The following is a 19,421-nucleotide window of genomic DNA, read 5'->3' as shown; positions in this document are numbered from 1 at the left end:
CGGCGGCTGGCATCAGAATCTCCTAGGGAGCTCTTAGTACAGGGTTCCTCCTCCATCTCATTTGAGAGTCTCTGTCTTCATGGCCTAGCTAGCCTTAGTTACTGCTTACAGGTGAGACCCCCCTCTGATTTGTGAGGGGAAAGCTCTTGAAGACCATGGTCCTGGTGGGAAGGATCAGACAGTCTGGCCCAGCATTGATTAACTGATGGGTCATGAGCAACTACTAACTTCTCTAAGCTTGTGTCCCCATCAGTAAAAAGGGGATGTTTAGAGCCAGCATCTTTTACCACAAAGACTGAGAGATGTAAAAAGAATACCTAGTGTAGTGCCTGGTTCGTAGTAGACAGGAATAGATACTAGTTTCCTTCCTTCCTTCTCTTCCAAAACTGGGAACAGGAAGATGAAAATGTAAAGCTTATGTGAATCTTAATGCGTTTTTGGTCTTGAGGTTAGAAATTCGGATTTTACAGGTTTTTTCTTTGTGGTTACATCAACATGCCTCTGCTCTGTGTGGTCACTCTCTGTAACATTATTACAGTGTTCTTAGCATAGTTGCCCAATTTACGTTTCTCACATGCGTCATTTTTCTATATACGTTTCATTCTGAAAAAGTTACAAAATACTGAAATGGACAATAATATGTGAAACTTTATTTAACTATAAAGTAGGTGACTCTTCCATGGTATATTAAATATATGAATAATAACATTATCATCAGTAACCATGGAAACTGAGTTATAAAATTATTGATCAACATACAGAATTATGTGTTGACTTTTTTTTAAGACTAAAGTCATGGAAGGGTCTCTTTTAAAGTCATAAACGAGCATATACTTGATATTTAGTACGTACTGAATAACACATACAGTCCTTTTAAAAATGGCTTTAATCAGTATTAATAAGGAAGAAATCCCTCCAGTGTAAATTGGAAGAATTTATCGATCATGATGATCATATTGTGATAAGAGTAAAAGCTCTTCTTTGCAAGATGGCATGGGGTAGATTATAAGAATTAAGATCACAGCATTGTTATATGTGATACTTCATATTCTATAATCTTCCTTTCCTTCCAGAATGAAAGAATTATGTTACATATTTTATTAATTTCTTGTTAATCAAATGGGGGGATCTTTTTTAGGAATTTACCGTCAACTTTAAGATATTCAAGTACGTGCTTTATGCCTTTGGGAGAATTTTTAAGAAGACTTTATTTGTATCAGCAAACCTTTTTTTTCAGACATTTGTAGCATGGTACTCCAATATTCAGAAAGCCTAACCTTGTATACTATCACTATTCCTTTATCACTGTTGGGAGCTCAATAGAATCATGGTTATTTCAGTTACCTTTTCAGAAGACCAAGAAAAAAATCTAAGACATTACTAAATGGAAGTCTTCATGTGTGATTGCATAACAAGAATAGACGCATGGAAAGTTGGATAAAGCCCAGGTGAGGCTACCTGACATAAAATAACTCATGTCTACACTATGAGCTAGATTACTTTTTAGTTATTCTTTGATCAGCAATGTGAGGCAAGTTCGTGCTCTAGCTGTCTTTAAGCGAATGGCTTTTAAAGACAGAGCATGTTCTCTGTGACTGTTGGCACGATGAGATATAGCATGAAAAGGATGTGTAACCTAAAATCAACAAGAGCCGTCTTGTTGTTACACAGGCATCTAAACTGTGTCCCTTGTCACTTGGGGAGCAAGGCACCAAAGTAGCATTAGGGAAGTCTTTCAGTGTTCTAAAAAGTGGGAGAGGTGTTGCAGAGAGCGGGGAAGCCTTCATCACTCTACTCCTTGTTGGCTTTAGTGTGAGTGGTCGATGGTCCCTAGAGCCAACCTTTTCTAGGTATTTTAAGGGGTTTTTTTGGCATAAGGTGATAACTTTCGTATATTACTTTAAAATACTTTTTCAATCTAAATTAATTTGAATAACATTTTAAAACAGAATTCAAGTCCGTTCTATTTTCAAGGTTTTATGGCCAAACTGACACTAGAGGGCAGCCCATCACACTACAGTGAAGACTCTGCTAAGTTTTTCTGGGCAAACAGTTCTTGCTATTTCTGCAGTTTGGATCAACTGAAAAATTACATTTTATGCCATCACTAATAAATATGTGTATATATAACGTGAAGTGCAGTTAAAATTATATAACAGAACTTCATCACTTTAAATACTCTGTGAGTGTAGGCAGATTATACAGAATATGAAGATACTGCCTTCCTGTCTTAGTGCCTTAAGTATACTTTATCAGAATTAGCAAAACTATTGTTAATATTAAGTCTAAGACCTTTCAAATATTTTAGGAATATAAAAATACATTTTATTTTTACAAAATTATTAATCAGCCGAGTTTTGTCGTCTTATAGCTTTTCTTCCAACATTCTCTACTTCCATTCAAGATTATTTGATTTGTCTTGCCTGTAGCTGTATCATGTCCCATCTTTTTAAGCAAACAAAAAGTGCTCTTTCCTTCAGTCTGACTTTATTTTTCAAAGAGATAAGAAGAAATTAAAGAGACCAGCAAAGATGTTGATTGTATTCTTTTTTCTGTTTTCTTTTTCTCACTCTTCTGTATTTTAGGTTTTTTTCTGTTAAAAAAAAACAAAGTTACTATTGATATCTTCCTAGTCTGTTAGTTGTGTGAAATTATTCCCAAAAAGCCGGGTGGGGGATGGGAAGGGATATTTGTCAAAATCAAGATGCTGACATGAAAACAGCAACAGTTTGCAGGCTCTAGTGCTGTGGTTTCAGCATCACATCATAGCAGAGTACTATTATCGCCCTCTTTTCAGAAATGGGATTGGTGTTCTCACCTCCTCTACGTGCGGAGTTGTATCTGGTACAGTATTTGTGAGAGGCTTCCGAAAGCTGACAGCCTCCCGGGTTTTCTGCTTTAGAATTGATTTTTTGAACCTATTTCTAAATTTTCTGCAAACTTGCCGTGGGTTTTGGCTTGCGGGTGTTTGTCAGTACTGACAACTAAATAGACTTTCTGCCTTTCATTAAGCCTGAGGGCCAGGGCGAATCTGCAGCCCTTAAGAAACCAGCCCTTCTCATGATTGCTCCCCTGGTGGACATTTTGCCAGCTTTTGACCCTGTTAAAATATTTTTCATTTTGAGATGTTGGCAGGGTAATTTTCTTGACTCCATTGTTGTGTGTGTATTATCTGCAACGGGTGTACTGCTTGCATAAAAAGTTTACACCTGTCCTTAGTAATTCCAAGAATATTTAGGTGAAAACTATTGCTAATGAATTTACAGTCTTGAAAAATCTTTGCCCTTAACTGTTTCGTTGTAGACTAATATAAAGAAATACACCCAGATTCTTTAAAAGCCAACTGATTTATGTATATCTTCCTTCTTTCTCAGGATAGTATAATTTTTAAAAAACATTTGAGAAACTTGTTGAATTAGGATAATTTTTTTAATGATGAGGACATGAAAATCAGAATTAAGTTTTGATTTATTATATGAAGTATCTTTGTTTCTTGGAAGAATGAAAGTATTCTGTTTTTTTAGAAAAGTAGACTGCTCTATATTATGCTAAAGAGGTATCCAACATTATTTTTTCCAAATTTACTTATAGAATAAATAAATAATAACCAGTTGTATGTGTGTTTTTAATTTACCTGGCATTTTTTCTGGATCCTTTTTCCTCCTCCAACCTGTGGCTTCATTTTGTGTTGTAGAAGCCTCAGTCACATTTGAGTTAAAAGTTGAGGGAGATTGTAGAGAAAAGCAATACTATCCGGTGCCAGGAACTGATAGTTTTGAAAACTTTGCTAAAATATTTTAGACAGTAATAAGTGTAGAGTAGGTTTAAGTAATAAATGCTGGAGTCTTTTTCTTTTACTATTGGAGCAAATAAAATATGTGCAAGTAAATTTTACTGTTTTCTCACCTCGGTTTTAGGCATAACTCTTACTTGAGGCTTTATGTACTTTTTTGTTTTTAAGAGGCAATGGTATCTTTTCCTTTTGAGAATTTACCCCACAGAAAGCTCTCATCTCCCAAAGAATTATGAATTTCAAGTGCTTGAGAGTTTCTTAACCCATTGGGTTTCTTCCGTATGCCTTACCTCCTCCAAGGTAGTTCCACCTAAAATTAACTGCACACATATGAACACACACACACATATACATAATAGATTTTTCTCTTTTTAGATGTAAGCCTTATTTTTGGCCTGAGTGATTCATGCCACCCCTGTCGCGCATGTAGGGAGAGCTCTTGGTAACTTCTCTGGGGAAACAAGTACGTCTGTCATTTCCTCTTACCAGGGCTGGTCTACGTGGCTGATTTGTAGAGAGCAATATATTTGTTAGAGAGTCTTCCTAACCTCAGGTTTTATTGTCCCCTGTTTCCTCACCATGACGCTCTAAGTAGCGTAGCAACATTACAACCTTCTCTCTTTCTTTCTCTCTCGTAAATCAGACCGAAGGGAGGAGCACTTTCACTTCCTTTATAGAATGGAATGTGGTGTCACAGGGACTCCTCGTGGTGAGTAAACCCTGATTTTTCCTTCTATACTCTCGGCCAAATTGACATCAGTACAAACGAATACTGATTATAATGAAAAAATATAGACATAACCATTTGGAGATGGACACATACTGAAGAAAATGTGGTTCCCTGTCCTTACTTGGTCATAAAGCTTTGTCCACATTTGTGCAGGATTTCACCATGATCTCATCTAACATAAGAAAATCACTTGATAAAATGATCTTTAATTATACATGTCGGACTAGACCTGACATCAAGTACTTCATTCCCAATGCCACATCAGTCAGCTGAGCCCTTCAGTGTGAGCAGTTTTTATTTTGCATCCTCCAAGCACCAAACATAGCTTATAAAACCAGTGGTTTTTTCCTAGTATAGTTTGGAATTATTTTCAAAGCCCAAGGAACACTTTAGTTATTCATTTTAAGCTTTTATAATTATTTTTCTACTGTCTGTCGCAAAAACTTAAGATTTAAAATTTTCAGTCTCCTAATTAAGGAAAATATCTTAATCTTAATACTTTATTCCAGTTTACTCTAAAATTATAAAACGACTTCTCTTTCAAAAATGGAGACCATTTTTAATATTTCACGTTTTTTTCAATAGTGCTTGTATATCTTCATTTTTCAGTTATACCACAAATAGCTAAACATGTTAAAAGAGAAAGAGAGAAAAAAAGAAAGATCCAATATGCGTATTTTGTAATGAAGTAGCTCATGCTGGTACCTTGGCATGTTTCAACACCAGTTTGAAAATTAACTAGGCAGGGCTTATCCCAGTTCTCTTAGTCATTTGTGTTGCCTCCTCTTCTTTCCTGATCTTTTTCTGTTCACTATCAGTTTTTACTTTAATCTTAGTTGGCATAGTACCTTCTGCTGAACAGGGTGCAGAAAAAGCCTACACCTGATCATCTTGGCTTACTACATCATTCTGTTCCCCAAAAGTGCCCTTGAAACAACTGGATCACTTTATTCGGTAATTGCAAATCCAGGGAAAGTATTTGAAAGACCAAAAGATAAAATTTAGAAATGTAGACAATTTAATTTCTGTAAGAGTGGCTTACAGTGTCTTGTGATAACTGACAGCCAACTGTAAATTAGATTAGTGGGGTTTTCACTTTGTCCAACAGCTTCCTCCACTTGTTTATGTGTTAGTGTGGGATTTTCAGTGCTTGCAAAGCGAATTGCCAGTAACCACTGTTTAACAGGCATTTATAAGGAAGAGCTTCAGCCTGAAAGTATTGTTCATAAACCAATTCAGAGTTGATTGTCAGGGCTGTAGATAAGCTTCTTATGGAGTTGGAAATACTTATCATATATCATATCCAAAAATGTCCTGGCAGAGAAGGAAACAAATGCTGGAGCTGGTTCAAGTTGTTTTAACCAGCTGAACTTATTTTGAGGTTAGATCTTTTCTTACTCAGAGAAGCTGTGATGCCCCCTTAGAAACGATTTTTTAATTTTTGCAACTTTCCTTTTTCACTTACAGGGAAATTTATATGAAAACAAGACCCTTGTTTCTTAAGAGTTATGCTTTTATGTTTTTATTTGAATAAATCCCCTTAATTTTGAAATTAAGCAGAAAATCAGAGTCATCTCTGTAGTACCCAGTTATGATGTAAGCAATGGAAAATTTTCACCAAAGCAGAGAGTGCACAGAAAGCAGTGCACAGATCCAGTGAAAACAGTCCTTTTTCCCCTCTTTTTAGAAATGAAAAATTATAGCTATTTTTGGTTTTTAGCATAATAATTTTTCCATATGAGATGACAGTACAGTAATAAATTATACAGTATTAAATTATGCTGAAAGATAAAAGATACTGAGTTGCTGATTCCTGTAAGTTTAAAAGTTCTTTTAAAGAAAAGTCTGGGATGGTAGATGGGAGTGAGAACATGCCTTCTGGAGCCAGATGCAGAGGGTCAGATCCCTGGTCCCCCACGTCTAATTCCTGCATGCAGCTGCAGGCACGTTCTTGATACTCTTTGCATCATCTGTGAAACTGGGATGGTGATGTACCTTCCTCATAGGATCTCATAGGATTGTCGTGGAAACTAGAACAGATACCTGCCAAGTGCCTAGAATGGTGCCTGCCTCATAGGACCTGTGGATTGTAGCATAAGGTGTTTCTTCAACTCTTCTGCCATTTTTACAGCCTGGTTTAATCCTAAGCAAAAGAAAGCTAAATTAAAGTTGTTTATTTAAAATTTAAAATTTTTAATTATCATCTTGGTTTAAAATGTGTGGTATTACGTTATTTGGGGAGACAGCTTTCCAATGTTTGGTAGCTAATTTCTAACAATGACTTGTATCAAATATAATATTCCTCCTTAGATATACTAACACACTGTTCCTTTGTTGCAAATGTTTATAAAGAAACAAAATTGGACAGATACGTATTAAAAATCCTTTTATCTCTTAAATAAAGTGCTTTGACTGAGATCACTTAACTAAGTAGATGCCAATCTAGTACCAAAAGCTCTAAGTATAGATTTCTACTTTAATTAGTTATCTAAATCTTTTTGGTAATTAATGCAAATTCATTAATACCACCCTACTTTTCGTTCCTATCGTTTTCTTTAGTTCATAAAACATGACCTCTAGTTCTTAAACACAAAGGCCCCTGACTATGGGTGATTTGTGCTTTTCAGCATATGCTCTGCTGTGCCAGCACTTCTGAGGGGGAGGAGGGTGTGTGCTCCTGGCTGATGCTTCGGGTTGACCCTGGCCATCCCAGGGGAGACAGGCACACGGGCCAGGATCCCAAGAGTGTTCAGAATGTCTCCTCTTCTCATTGTTTGACTTAAAAATATGTTTACCTCCAGCTCTTGACAAATATAATACCGTTTCCATTTTTTATCTTGGGGTCCAGCAGCGAATTACCTCGATATTTGAACAGCCCTTGGCAGAGTTCTGTGTTCTGGGCTAGGTGTTTGCAGATGGGAGATGCAGCTCACTCTGGATTTCATGAGAAGAAAAGGGCCAGAGTCTGCAGGGAAAGAGAGGAACAGCACTGAGGACAGAAAGGGACAGAAAAATGATGATAGAGATTGATCAACTTTGTCCTTGAGGCAGTTTTTCCCAAGATTTCCACTTCAACTACTAAGAATAACTTCCCTCGGCTTATTGTGCTGTGGTGGTATGACTTGGACACGTGGCGTGACTTGGACTATTCTGACCCGTCTCTCCATCTAGCTCGTTGGTTCAGCCCAGTGTCTTCTCATCCTCTGCTAGCCCTCCCTGGACCCGATCTTCACAGAATTTGTCTCTTTTCAGGACTTTTGCAGATTTCCATATTCTCTCTGTGAAGAGGTCAAATTCACACCTGACTAAAAACCTCTGCATACTACAGTGTAGTACGCAATGCAGTATGTATTGTAGAAAACAAGTATGAGGTTCTGTAGCACATCTGGCAGAATTGGCATTGCATGCCTCACTGTTCTCTTATAGAGCAGTGTTCTGGGTAGCAGTTTTGGGTTCCTTGTTGAACCCTACAAGGATCTTTGGAAGAAAAAAGCCCCCGATCTGAATGTGGACAAGAGCTAGAAAGGAGCTCCAGAGAGAATAGGTAGCCAGGAAATACCAAGTAAGTAGAGAGCTCAGGACGCCAATAGCCCGCTGGAAAGGGAGCTCACCCCTTAGGTAGGTCCTAAAGTGTTGTCACAACGGGCAGAAATGAAGAGACTCTGCGGCTCCTAATGCCAGTATTCAGGCTTTTTATTGATTGTACGATCCATATGTAAAAGCTGCCAAAGCAGGAGACTGAGCATTTTCTATCTTGAGGAATCAGCCTGCAGTTGACTTAGAGAAAACACCTTTCCCATTCTTGTCACAGGAATTTTACGTTCAGTGAAAGAAGTCTTAAATTTCTTCTTTTCTAATGTATTTTTTTGCTGTGTCTTAGGAAGACGTTTCCATTCACAATTTAGGTTTAGCTCCCTATACTCTGACCTCAAAAGTAAGGAATGATTCTGCTTGTGTTAATTAGGAAAAAACCACAGTTGACACTTGAGCAACTGGGGGTTAGGGCACCGACCCTATGCTCAATAGCCAGCCCTCCGTATACACGATCCCTCTGTGTCCGAGATTCCTCTGTATCCATGGTTCCTCATCCATGGACTCAACCAATTGCAGAGCATGTAGTACTGAAGTACATATTTATTGAAAAAAATCCACATATAAGTGGACACGTGCAGTTCAAACCCTATTGTTTAAGGAGCAACTGTATTTTCGACTCATGTCATAGACGGCTAACTTTTGTAATATAAAAGCTGCCCTACAAACCAGTAAGAGAAAGATGTGAGGAGAGAATCCACGCACAGTATAAATAACTTAAATATATAAAGAAGATGTCAGTCTCCTAATGAGAGAAATTAACATTGAAACTACTAGATTCAGTTTTTCACCAGTGGCATTGGCGGAGATCCCAAAGTTGATCAAATGCTAATTGATGCACGTGGGCTTACAGGTGTCTAGTGCAAGTGTAAATTGGTACAACCCTTGCAGAGGGCAGCACAGCTGCTAGTATCAAAATGTCAAGTGAACATAACCCTGAGATTCCAGTTTTAGGACATTATCCTATAGATGCACTTTCACTGGCATGGCATGACATGTACATTGCATCATGGTTTATAGTAGCAGAAGTCTGGAAATCTGTCAATGATATGTTACATAAATTATGATACATCCACACAGTGGAGCACTGCACTGTCATGTAAATATGAATTCCTTATGAACTGATATGGAAAAATCTGTTATGCTGTTAAATAAAAAGTGCAAAGTGCAGAACACCATGCGTAGAATGCTAGCACTGCATAAGAAGGCCTGAGCCAGTGGGGCTCCAGGGCTTCCCGATGAGGTGGGAGGCTTGTGTCTTCTTTGTGGAAATCCATTGCTTCCGAGCACTCTATTAGCAGCCGCCTGCCTTCGGTGTTCACTTGTTTAGGTTCCCCACTTCTAGCAGTAATTCTGGTTTAATATTTTACATTCTCTCCTTGGGCAGAAAATTTCATACTGTTGAGTAGTCGGCATAACTTTCCTTGTTAGTTTGAAATTTTTGAAAGATCAACCTAAGTCCCATTACCTTTGTTTGCCACTGTATGTCCAGTAAAGATTATTTATTCAAGAACACAGAAGGTAAAACTCATGTTCTTATTACTTCTCATACATTTCAGAGATAGACGTTTGCTTCAGCCTGCCCAGGTGTGTGACATGTTGAAGGGTGTCATTTTGGTCATCTGCTATTTTATGATGCACTATGTGGACTACTCCATGATGTATCACTTGATTAGGGGCCAGTCCGTCATCAAGCTCTACATCATCTACAATATGCTCGAGGTGAGTCTGGGCCCTCATTTACCCGCCAGGCAGTCCAGCGCCCCAGCCTGCACAGGCCTGGCCGGTGGCACACTGCTCCAAGCCCTCCAATACAGAACACTTTCCTGCAGGCTCTGGTAATGGTGCTTCTGGCCTCCAGTGTTCATCCGGTCATTGGCGACCTTGTTAAAATGCACATTCTGATTTAGTAGGTCTGGGCTGGCACTGGAGAATCTGTCTTCCTAACAAGATGGTGCTTGTGCTGCCGGTCCTGGGACACACTGAGGGTAGCAGGTCCTCAGGGCACAATGTGTCCTCAAGTAGGGAAGAGGGGCACCTGCTGCCTAGACATTTCTGAGTCAGTGTTCCCTTGAGAATGTAAACTGTCAAATGGTAGAGAAATTTATTTTGCAAATTCATTGGAAACCTATGTATACTTTTTGCTAGAATTTTTAAATTTATGAAGATACTTCTAGGGTTATGTGTATGTTAGCTGTAGTAGATTTATATTTTAAGTTGCTTTTGAATTTTCACACCAAGCAAGTAAACAATTTCCCAATTTCTCTAAGTACTTAACATTTTGAATACAGTATGTCTTCCAAGTATGCAACACTTTAAAGCAGTCATCATATGAAAATCTGCATTTATGTAAATTAACAGTTACACAAAGCAAAGAAAAACATGCTTTGCTTTATAGGCAGAAACTTAATAAGTCTTTTAGACAGTAAGCCAACCTGGGTTATATAATTAACCTCTGAGACTCAACTTGCACTTTCCTATACTACTTTTTGGGGACACAAGTAAGGTCTACCTGTCTTTTGAATTAGTCACAGACAGGCTTGTCCTGGCGTAGACACGTGGGGTGGTGTGGAGGCTGCTGGCCTTTCTGCCCTGAAGCTGCCCTGCCCGGGCAGCTGGGGGCTTTCCATCTCTTCGTAGAAGCCGCAGAACTCTAGCCGTCCCGGTTAGTCCTTAATTCATTGACTGGGATGATTTAAAAACCACACCCCAGCTTCCTGGTTGTAGGCTCGTTGCCATATACTTGCTTTGCCCTGTCAAGTGTGGGTGTGGTTTGTGAATCAGAGTAGCCATCCTGCTCTCGCCTCCCTCCCACAGAAGGAGAAGCCCAGGCCTCCTGTCCTCCCTGGCCGCGTGGGTGGCTCTCCGTGCCAGCACCCCACTAATCTCCTCCATGCCTTCCCTCCCGGGGGATTGCAGGTGACCGGGCTTCTCCTTACTCCCAAACTTAAGGCAGATGCCTCCTGATTTACACAGCCCTCTACAAGGTGGCGGTACTACCATTACTAGGAAACAGGGCAAGCAGAAGGATCCATGAATTGCTGATCAAAGTGGCTTAAATACTTATTCACTTTGTAGACTAGAGTTGATGAGTGGTTTCAGCATAGTGTAGAAGAGTCCAGGCTCTAGTATAGAGATAACTACCTCCAATCCTGGTTATCCTGCACATGGCCGCCGGTTGCTGAATGACTCTGACCTTCAGCTTCTCATCTGTGAAGTGGAGATACTAGGGGAGTTACCAGGAGTACATGAGACAGCCTGTAGAGGGGCTTAGCACATGTGGTAGGAGCTCCCTAAATGGTAGCAATTTATCCCTTCATTCGGCAGATACTCAACCAACACTCCCTACATGCCAGGATCCCGAAGATCCAGAGATGAACAAAGCCTAATCCCCTGGCGCTTATATTCTACAGGTGGGAGAGAGGCAGTAAACAAGGAGGTATTTGGAAATAATAAATAACCGTGATGAAGAAGAACGCGGTAATAGTTAGAGACCACGGGAACCACAAAAGACTGGATGGTCTGGGAAGGTCCTGTCTTAGAATGTGACTGAAACCTGAATGATAAGCCCTCCTTTTTTCTTTTTTTATGTGCTTCTCTTTATTTATCATACTGTATTCATGGAGATCAGAACTTGAAAATGCCTTTAGGAAGCAAATCTGCTTATTATATTCTTATATGATAAACCTCAAACAAATTACAGCTATTGTTATTTACCGATATTAGGTGTGAGTAGAGTGGGTCAAATGGTGTATTTGTCCTAAAGGATTTAAGTTTGAATCCTGAATTTGAGTTCACAGAGTTTTAAAACCAGAGGAACTGTGATTTTGATGTATCCTCTCCCTTTTATTTTTGCTACTAAAACTTTTCTTGTTACAAACAGAGTTTACTAGACAAAGTCTAATTCGGGTAACACAAAACTTGAGCACTCATTGTGTGTCAGAGAATAAGGAAATGTAAGTGAAGAAGTAAATAAAGATCCTGCTCTCTTTTGGAGCCTAGCTTCTAGTAGGATTTAAAAAGTGAGATTTCCAGTATTTGAGTTCACCTCTGAATTTTAGTAACATATTCAAATGGAATATTGAGAAACACCTTAACAAAATTTTTCTCTCTAGGTAGCAGATCGTCTGTTTTCATCATTTGGACAAGATATATTAGATGCTCTCTACTGGACAGCAACAGAGCCCAAAGAAAGAAAAAGAGCCCACATCGGGGTGATTCCTCACTTTTTCATGGCCGTTCTCTATGTCTGTATCCTTTTAGACTTCTCAGAAATTCCAACCATCAATGCATATTTTACATTATTCTATTTGGTTAGCTGTTTCTCAGATTTAAAGACGTGTGTGTGTGTCCGTATCCTGAAGGCTAATGTGAACCCTCTGCTTTCTTTTGAGAAATTGCTTATAGCAGTACAGTTGACCCTTGAACAACACAGAGGCTAATTCAAGTATAACTTAAAATTAGCCCTGTGTATCCAAGGATTCAAGCACCCACGGACCATTTAATACTGTAGTATTTACTATTGAAAACTATATGCGTATAAGTGGACTCATGCGTTTCAAACCCGTGTTGTTCAAGGGTCAACTGTAATCGTAAATTAATTTAAAGAGTCTCATGTATACATGACCCTTTGAACTGCTAGAAAATAGTTCTGTTCTCAGTGTAACTGATTATAAGGAAGGATTTTAGAATAAAGGGATAGTATGTTTATACATATTTTAGATTTATATAGATCTCTGTAACTTTTTCATACATATATTAGAATTTTTTGAAGTTATATTTAAAGCTATGAATTCTTTGTTTTAACCTTTAGCTTAAAATGTATACAATTCATCTAGAAATAAAATTTGAAATTGGTTAGGGAGGAATTTTTGAGCTTTTTTTTTTTTTTTTTTTTTTTTGCGGTATGCGGGCCTCTCACTGTTGTGGCCTCTCCCGTTGCGGAGCACAGGCTCCGGAGTTTTTGAGCTTTTATTTCTCCCTCTTTCATCTCCTTCTGAAAGCTTTTCTTTTGGAGAGTAAATGCTTTACTGTATAGCACGGTGTGCACGTGTGTGTATGTATATTTACACACACATGCATACCTACACTTAAGGTCCATATGGGATCAGGACTCGTTCAAAGGAATGTGTCGTGTGATTTTTTTTTCTGTACTGTCTCTGAAAGAGCAATGCTTGAAAGAATTGGATTAATATTTGGGAAGTTAAAGGACTATGTGGGAAAAATTTCTGTGGAGAGTAAAAGCTTGTTCCAAGTATAATGAAGTAAAAAGTTACTGTTCTAATTTAAATAAACTATTCCATATGTAATATGAGTATAATTCTGCAGCTTGTGGATGTCTTCAAAAATGACATCTGAAGAAGAGTCTTAATTATCAGACATTTCTTATTGTCTTATATTCCCCGCCCCCTACAGAACCAGAGAAGAAAATCAGCTCCAGACTTTTACTTTGTGTTCTCTTCTATTTTAGAATGCAGATTTTCTTAATTCACAATGTATATATCTAGGTCTCTTCTTTCAGTATTTACCATAATTTATTCCATTTATTTAATAAACTTTTCTGATATCCTGTTTGCCAAGCATTGTACCAAATGCCAAAGATCCAGAAAGAACAAGACAACTGTCTTCCAGGACTCACAGTCTAAATGACTGGATTCATTTCTGCTTTTGTTTTGTTTCATATGAGTTGCATACATCTTATCCCATCAAATTTATATCAACTATAGCTAATAGGGAAATCACAAAGCTAATAAAATACGTAAAACTTGATTTAGAAAGCATAGTCATCTTTTTTCCCCATTATAAACTTGCAAGATCTTATAGCATTATCTATTAATATAAAGTGAAAACAGACTTAAGTTTTTTCCTTGACATCACTTATTGCTAGTTCTTCATGCGATCCTTATAATGGTTCAGGCAACAACTCTCAATGTGGCTTTTAACTCACACAACAAGTCCCTGCTTACTATTATGATGTCTAATAATGTAAGTATGAGATTTTATTTTACATTTTTGAGGTTATATGGTACTTTAACAGCAGTATTCTGAATGGGAAAAAATTATTTTTTCTAAATGTTATTTATCCCCTAAGAAGTTTTATATGTAGCATGTCCATTTTTAAAACTGTGTTAATGATGAAGATGATATTTGTGTTTACTGTTTCAGTTTGTTGAAATTAAAGGAAGTGTTTTCAAGAAGTTTGAAAAGAACAATCTTTTTCAAATATCAAATAGCGGTATGTACTATCAGATTCTACTTGCAGCTTTATGCAGTATTATTTTGTAACTCATTCTGAAACTCTAATGTCACGTTTCCTATGGGCCACTGTTTTCTTTGACTTAAGCTGTGCTTTCTTTTATTCTCTCAACATCTTTACTAAGTATTTTTTTTATTATGTTGGTTATTGTAATCTCAGGGTGTTTAAGATAGTAAAAAATTACAGGTATTTGTATCACACCTTACCATACTTTCAGAAGCTTCTCATTGATCCAGAAATTTCTTAGGAGCAGCTGATATTATTCCATTTTACAGATGTGAAAGTTGAAACAGAGAGTAATTTGACTTCCCTAAGGTCACTCACTTTGCTACTAACTCTAATTCTGATGATAAACCTCAGATTGGCTCTTAGTTCTAGGCTTTTTCAGTTGTGCCTTACCACCTCCTTTCTAATTCTAAGATGTGTGAGGGCACAAAGTTTATCCCCAGAAACCTTATCTTACATAGTTAGGATAATCATAGCAGCACAGTGTCTTGGTTCTCAAGGTGTGGCCCATGGAACCCTGGAGGGGGAGTCCCAAGACCCTTCCAGCGAGTCTGCAAAGTCAAAACTGTTTTCATAAGAATATGAAGACATTACTTATCTCTTTCACCATGTTGCCATTTGCACTGTGGTGGAAAACGGGTGAAAAAGCCAGTGAGAGATCACCACGCGCCCACTGGAATGGCTGGTCCTGTGGCTGCCAGTGTGTGTCAGTGACGCTGGGGAGTGCCCCGCACTGATGGTGGATGTGAAATGCTGCAGCTGCTCTGGGAAACCTTTTGGCGGTTTCTTACACAGTTACACATTGACCTACCCTATCACTCACCAGCGGGAACACAGTTTCACAAAAGGACTTGTACTTGTAAAGAATTGTAATGGCAGCTTTATTCGTAGCCCGAAACTGGGAACAACCCAAATCCTCCCATTAAGAAGAAAGCAGATAAATAAATTTTGGTATATCTACACTGTGGGACACTATTCAACAGTTAGCGAGAACTACTTGTATTCAGCTACATGGATGAATCTCAAAAGCCTTATACTGAGTGAAAAGAGGCCAGACACAAATAAGTAACTACTGTGTGATTTCATACTTATGAGGTTTATGATCAGATAAAATTAATTTATGATGATAGAAATACAAGTGTGATTACTGGGGGTGGGGTTGACTGGGAGGGGTGCAAGGAAACTTACTGTAGTGATGGAGCTGTTCATATTTTAGTTATGGGGATGGTGGCATAGCTTATGCATTCATCAAAACTCAATCAAATTGTACACTTAAAAGTAAAATTTCACTGTACATAAATTTTGCTGTACGTATATTAGACAAGGAAAATAATGGCATATGAATATATTAAAGCAAAGGAGTGTTTAGAATTATAGGAGATTTGATAACTAGGCAAGGAACAGAAAGAACTAATGAAAAACTTTAGATAATTCTGTGGAGCAGTGATAGACCTTAAATCTCAGAGCTCTGAAGGGCAGTTGGCACAGTGTCGTTCTGTGCAGTAATATTCTTTCAAACGTGTGCTGCCAAGCTCTTTACATTTGAAATGAAAGAGGAGGGGAGGGATAGGAGGGAAGGGGCATGCTCTTCTCAGCTTCAGGAGTTAACTCTAGAATATATTGCTTCGACTGTAAGAATTTCACTTGTAGCAGAAATCATATTATTTCTATTTAAATTAATAACCTGGTTTGAGTAGGCACTCTTTGTAGAGCTTTAAACAAGACATGCAGATCTTTAAGTTATAAGTGTTTTCAGTCTTTATATATCGTGAGGAGGAGATTGTGAACGATTTTCAACCTTATCGCCAGTATGGTGATATAATTAATATCCCTTTTTCCTTTCTTTTATAAACAAGTCCCCCAAATTTTAATCTCTTAGCTTAGAAAGATAAGGAATTCAATATTTCCATTCTAAGAAAACTCTGAAACAGTAGCATATTAATAAAGCAATGCATGTGAATCTATAAGGAATTCAGAAGTATATTTTGGCTTAAAATGGTTAGTAATCAGCATGAAAAGTTTTGCTTTTTGTTAGAGATAAAATAATTCACGTTACAATGCAGGGTGATCTGCATTGTACCCCCTTCTGTCTCCCTTCAAGTTTTATAAGAAATTAATTTTACCTAAGGTAGCTTTTTAAAACCTGTTCCCAAGTAAGAAAAAGAAAAATCTGTCGTAGACAATTTCGCTGGTGTTGCAGGTGGTGCTCAGATATTAAAGGAATAGGTAAGGAGTCACTAATGCCTGCCTTTCACATGGTGACTGAGTTTATTGCCTCCTCCACGTGCATTAGCAGCTGTGAAATGAGAGCCAGTCCACAGGATGCTGCCGGTCACACACCAGCTATTTCTTTCCCTGGGAAACTGAGCTGCCGTGTACATGGGATCAAATTTAGTACCTCATGCTAGTTTAATGTTGAAAACTTGGTTTGGAAATTTTAGAGTGACTTTATCCCTTTCAGTTTCTTGCCTGACTGTACGTTGTCTTTAGGGGAATTACCTGAGGACACACAAAATAGAGTTTAGTTAATAAAACCCAACTTTTAACATTTTGTCCTTTCTTCCACATCATGTCATTGTGTGCCCCAGCTGAGTATGGAACCTAGACCTTTCTGACCTGTGTTCTTAAAATGAAATGTTTTACATAGCTGTTAACCCACTGACAATGTGAACTGTACGTTCAGAAAGATCCTGCAGGAGTTATCATTGGTCTGAAGTAAGGTTCCAGCTCAGGGTGATTCTGTTTAACTCTCTTAACATAAGGCTGAGTACCTGCATTAATTTGAATGACTGTTGGAAATAAAAGAGTCACTCATTGCACATTTAAATTGTGACTGTAAATATGTTAAAGTATGTCCCTGTTAGTGGTGACTTAGAAGAGGAAAAAGGAGCTTAATAATTTGAATATCAGAAATATTTTTAAAGCATTAATCACCCGTGTTTTTAAGCTCATTAATAAAGATTAAGAGAAAACATTCCCATTTTGGTAGGAGTTTCACTTTTTGATTAATGCGAGTTCAATCCAAGTCAAAACTGTGTTCTGAAGATGAGATATGATGTAAATACGTTGTGGATTGCATTATTAATATTGTAAATAGATAAATCATTCAATCAGCATATTTACATCTTATCATTATCAGAATCTATTATTCTAAAAAATGTTACTTCTTTATGTAAGATTTTATTTTATTGCAGATGAACTGTGTCAGAATTTCGGTATACTTCAGTGATGCTCAAATTTTTAAAAAATCTCTGTAAATTATTTAAATGTACAAAAAATAAAGTTGTGAAAGTACAAGAATGAAACATAGTGAGATTTTTTAATAGCCACATAGCAGCCTCATTTTCAGAGTTAGATTGATAAATGAGTGCTTTTTTTATTGTTTTTAATCTTCAAACTTACCACCTTTCACGTCCCTCATAGTGTAAAATTGCATTTATCCACCAGAATTTATCAATTTTTATTAACCTCTACAGTATTTTGAAATAGTCTGCTTTCCTAAAATCTATTTGACCTTAAATATCCCCCTAATAAAATGGAGTTTTTCCCCTTTTATCAGTATTCTTAGAATTGAAATGATTATAGGTTTCCTCTATGCCGGCAGCTACCATGTATGTGTCCAAGAATCAGATATGATTAATTTAAACACTGCTCTTGTTTTTGTTTTATTATATAAGACTTCATAAAAATTATGTTGGCTTATCTCAAATACTGTTTTAAATTTCACAAGGCAGTTTCTTTCCAGATAATTCTGCAGTGAACCAAGTCAGTATCATGGAAAGTGGAAAGGTCAGAAATAAGTACATTTCTTCGCTAAATTTGGTAAGGGAAATTAGAAATCCAAAGGGCTTAGCACACATATAGATGCAGCTCTGTGAATAACTGCACAGAATTCCAACTGGAAGTACATGGACAAATTTAATTAGTCCCATGAATTAAGTCCCACAGTTAACTATACATAAGTAGCAGAGAATACATTTTATTTAGATTATGATAGAAATTATTCTAGGACAGGCTTTTCTCAGCTTCTTTTAACCTATACTCCCGTTTGAAATCACAGAATAAGTTGAAAATGTGATCTAGAACTAGTCACAACGTGTGTGCTTTGCACTCCACAGTGTGCTTCCTTGCAATTCTGCAGTGCCCTTCGAGGGGGCATGCCTGTGCTCTTCACCTGGAGACTCACTGTGCTGTGAGCTTATACCCCAAAACATGGCATTTCATAAGAAATAACACTGTGGATTCATAATAGAACAGCAAATTGTGCCCCCTGGCCTTTGAAGAAGTAAAGGTACAGCTCAGACTCCTCACAAATAGGGGCTAGGAGCCGAGCTACCCTAGAAAAGAGGTACTGCTACTAACTAGAGAGAGTTCAGGAATTTAGGGAAGAAGACACATGGAAAACACCAAGCTCACTTACAGAGGCCAAGGTTTAGCTGTAGACTAAAAGTCCACATCATTTGCTCTAGAGTGACAGGGAAAGGTGGAAACCAGAAAGAAAGAACAAAGCTGTCCCAGGAAGGACTTCAGAGTGAAACTGAAATGCAGAGGGCTATAGGGGGTCCCACAGTTGAATTCCTGAGATATTAGATTTATTAGGGAAATGACAGATGTGTACAGGCTTTTGAGATGGGCACTATATGCATGATGGCTTCTAGCCACAGCCCTACCACTGCATAGACCCAACATGTGGATGTACCAGACTTACAGCAGGCATAGATTGATTTCATTCCATTTTTTGGTTACATAGTATCTTAGACTCTGATAAGAAGGTAACAGCTTCAAAAGTGAAATGTGTAAACTAGCCTTTATCAGGAATTTACTTATTTGCTTTTATTAAATTCATTCAGACTAAAGCTCAGAATACTTAGTAACTTACAGTAAATATCATGAAACCTAATTTTTTGCTTGTTTTATTCCCCTAAGTTCCACATATATCCTTAGTAATGCTGTTGTAATACTAGCATTTTCTTAGCTGAAGGATTCATCAGGTCAGTACTTGTGTGCTTACTATTTACCAGATCGGAAATAGTCTGGGAAGCAGG

At 37.7% G+C, this 19,421-nt stretch overlaps 1 protein-coding gene across 1 annotated transcript in view; it reads left to right on the top strand.

Annotated features, from left to right (window-relative positions):
• TAPT1 (transmembrane anterior posterior transformation 1) overlaps positions 1-19,421 on the top strand; it is a 62,041-nt gene that overhangs the window by 27,212 nt on the left and 15,408 nt on the right. Inside the window, exons 4-7 of the mRNA XM_079707809.1 lie at positions 9,674-9,836; positions 12,230-12,365; positions 14,002-14,099; positions 14,280-14,349. Of these exons, the coding sequence (XP_079563935.1) occupies positions 9,674-9,836; positions 12,230-12,365; positions 14,002-14,099; positions 14,280-14,349 (467 nt within the window). The remainder of the gene's footprint in view (positions 1-9,673; positions 9,837-12,229; positions 12,366-14,001; positions 14,100-14,279; positions 14,350-19,421) is intronic.

Source organism: Hyperoodon ampullatus (assembly GCF_949752795.1).
Source record: "Hyperoodon ampullatus genome assembly, chromosome: 1".
NCBI lineage: Eukaryota > Metazoa > Chordata > Mammalia > Artiodactyla > Ziphiidae > Hyperoodon > Hyperoodon ampullatus.
Note: the sequence above shows the minus strand (reverse complement) of the source record. Positions and strands in the feature narration are given on the sequence as shown.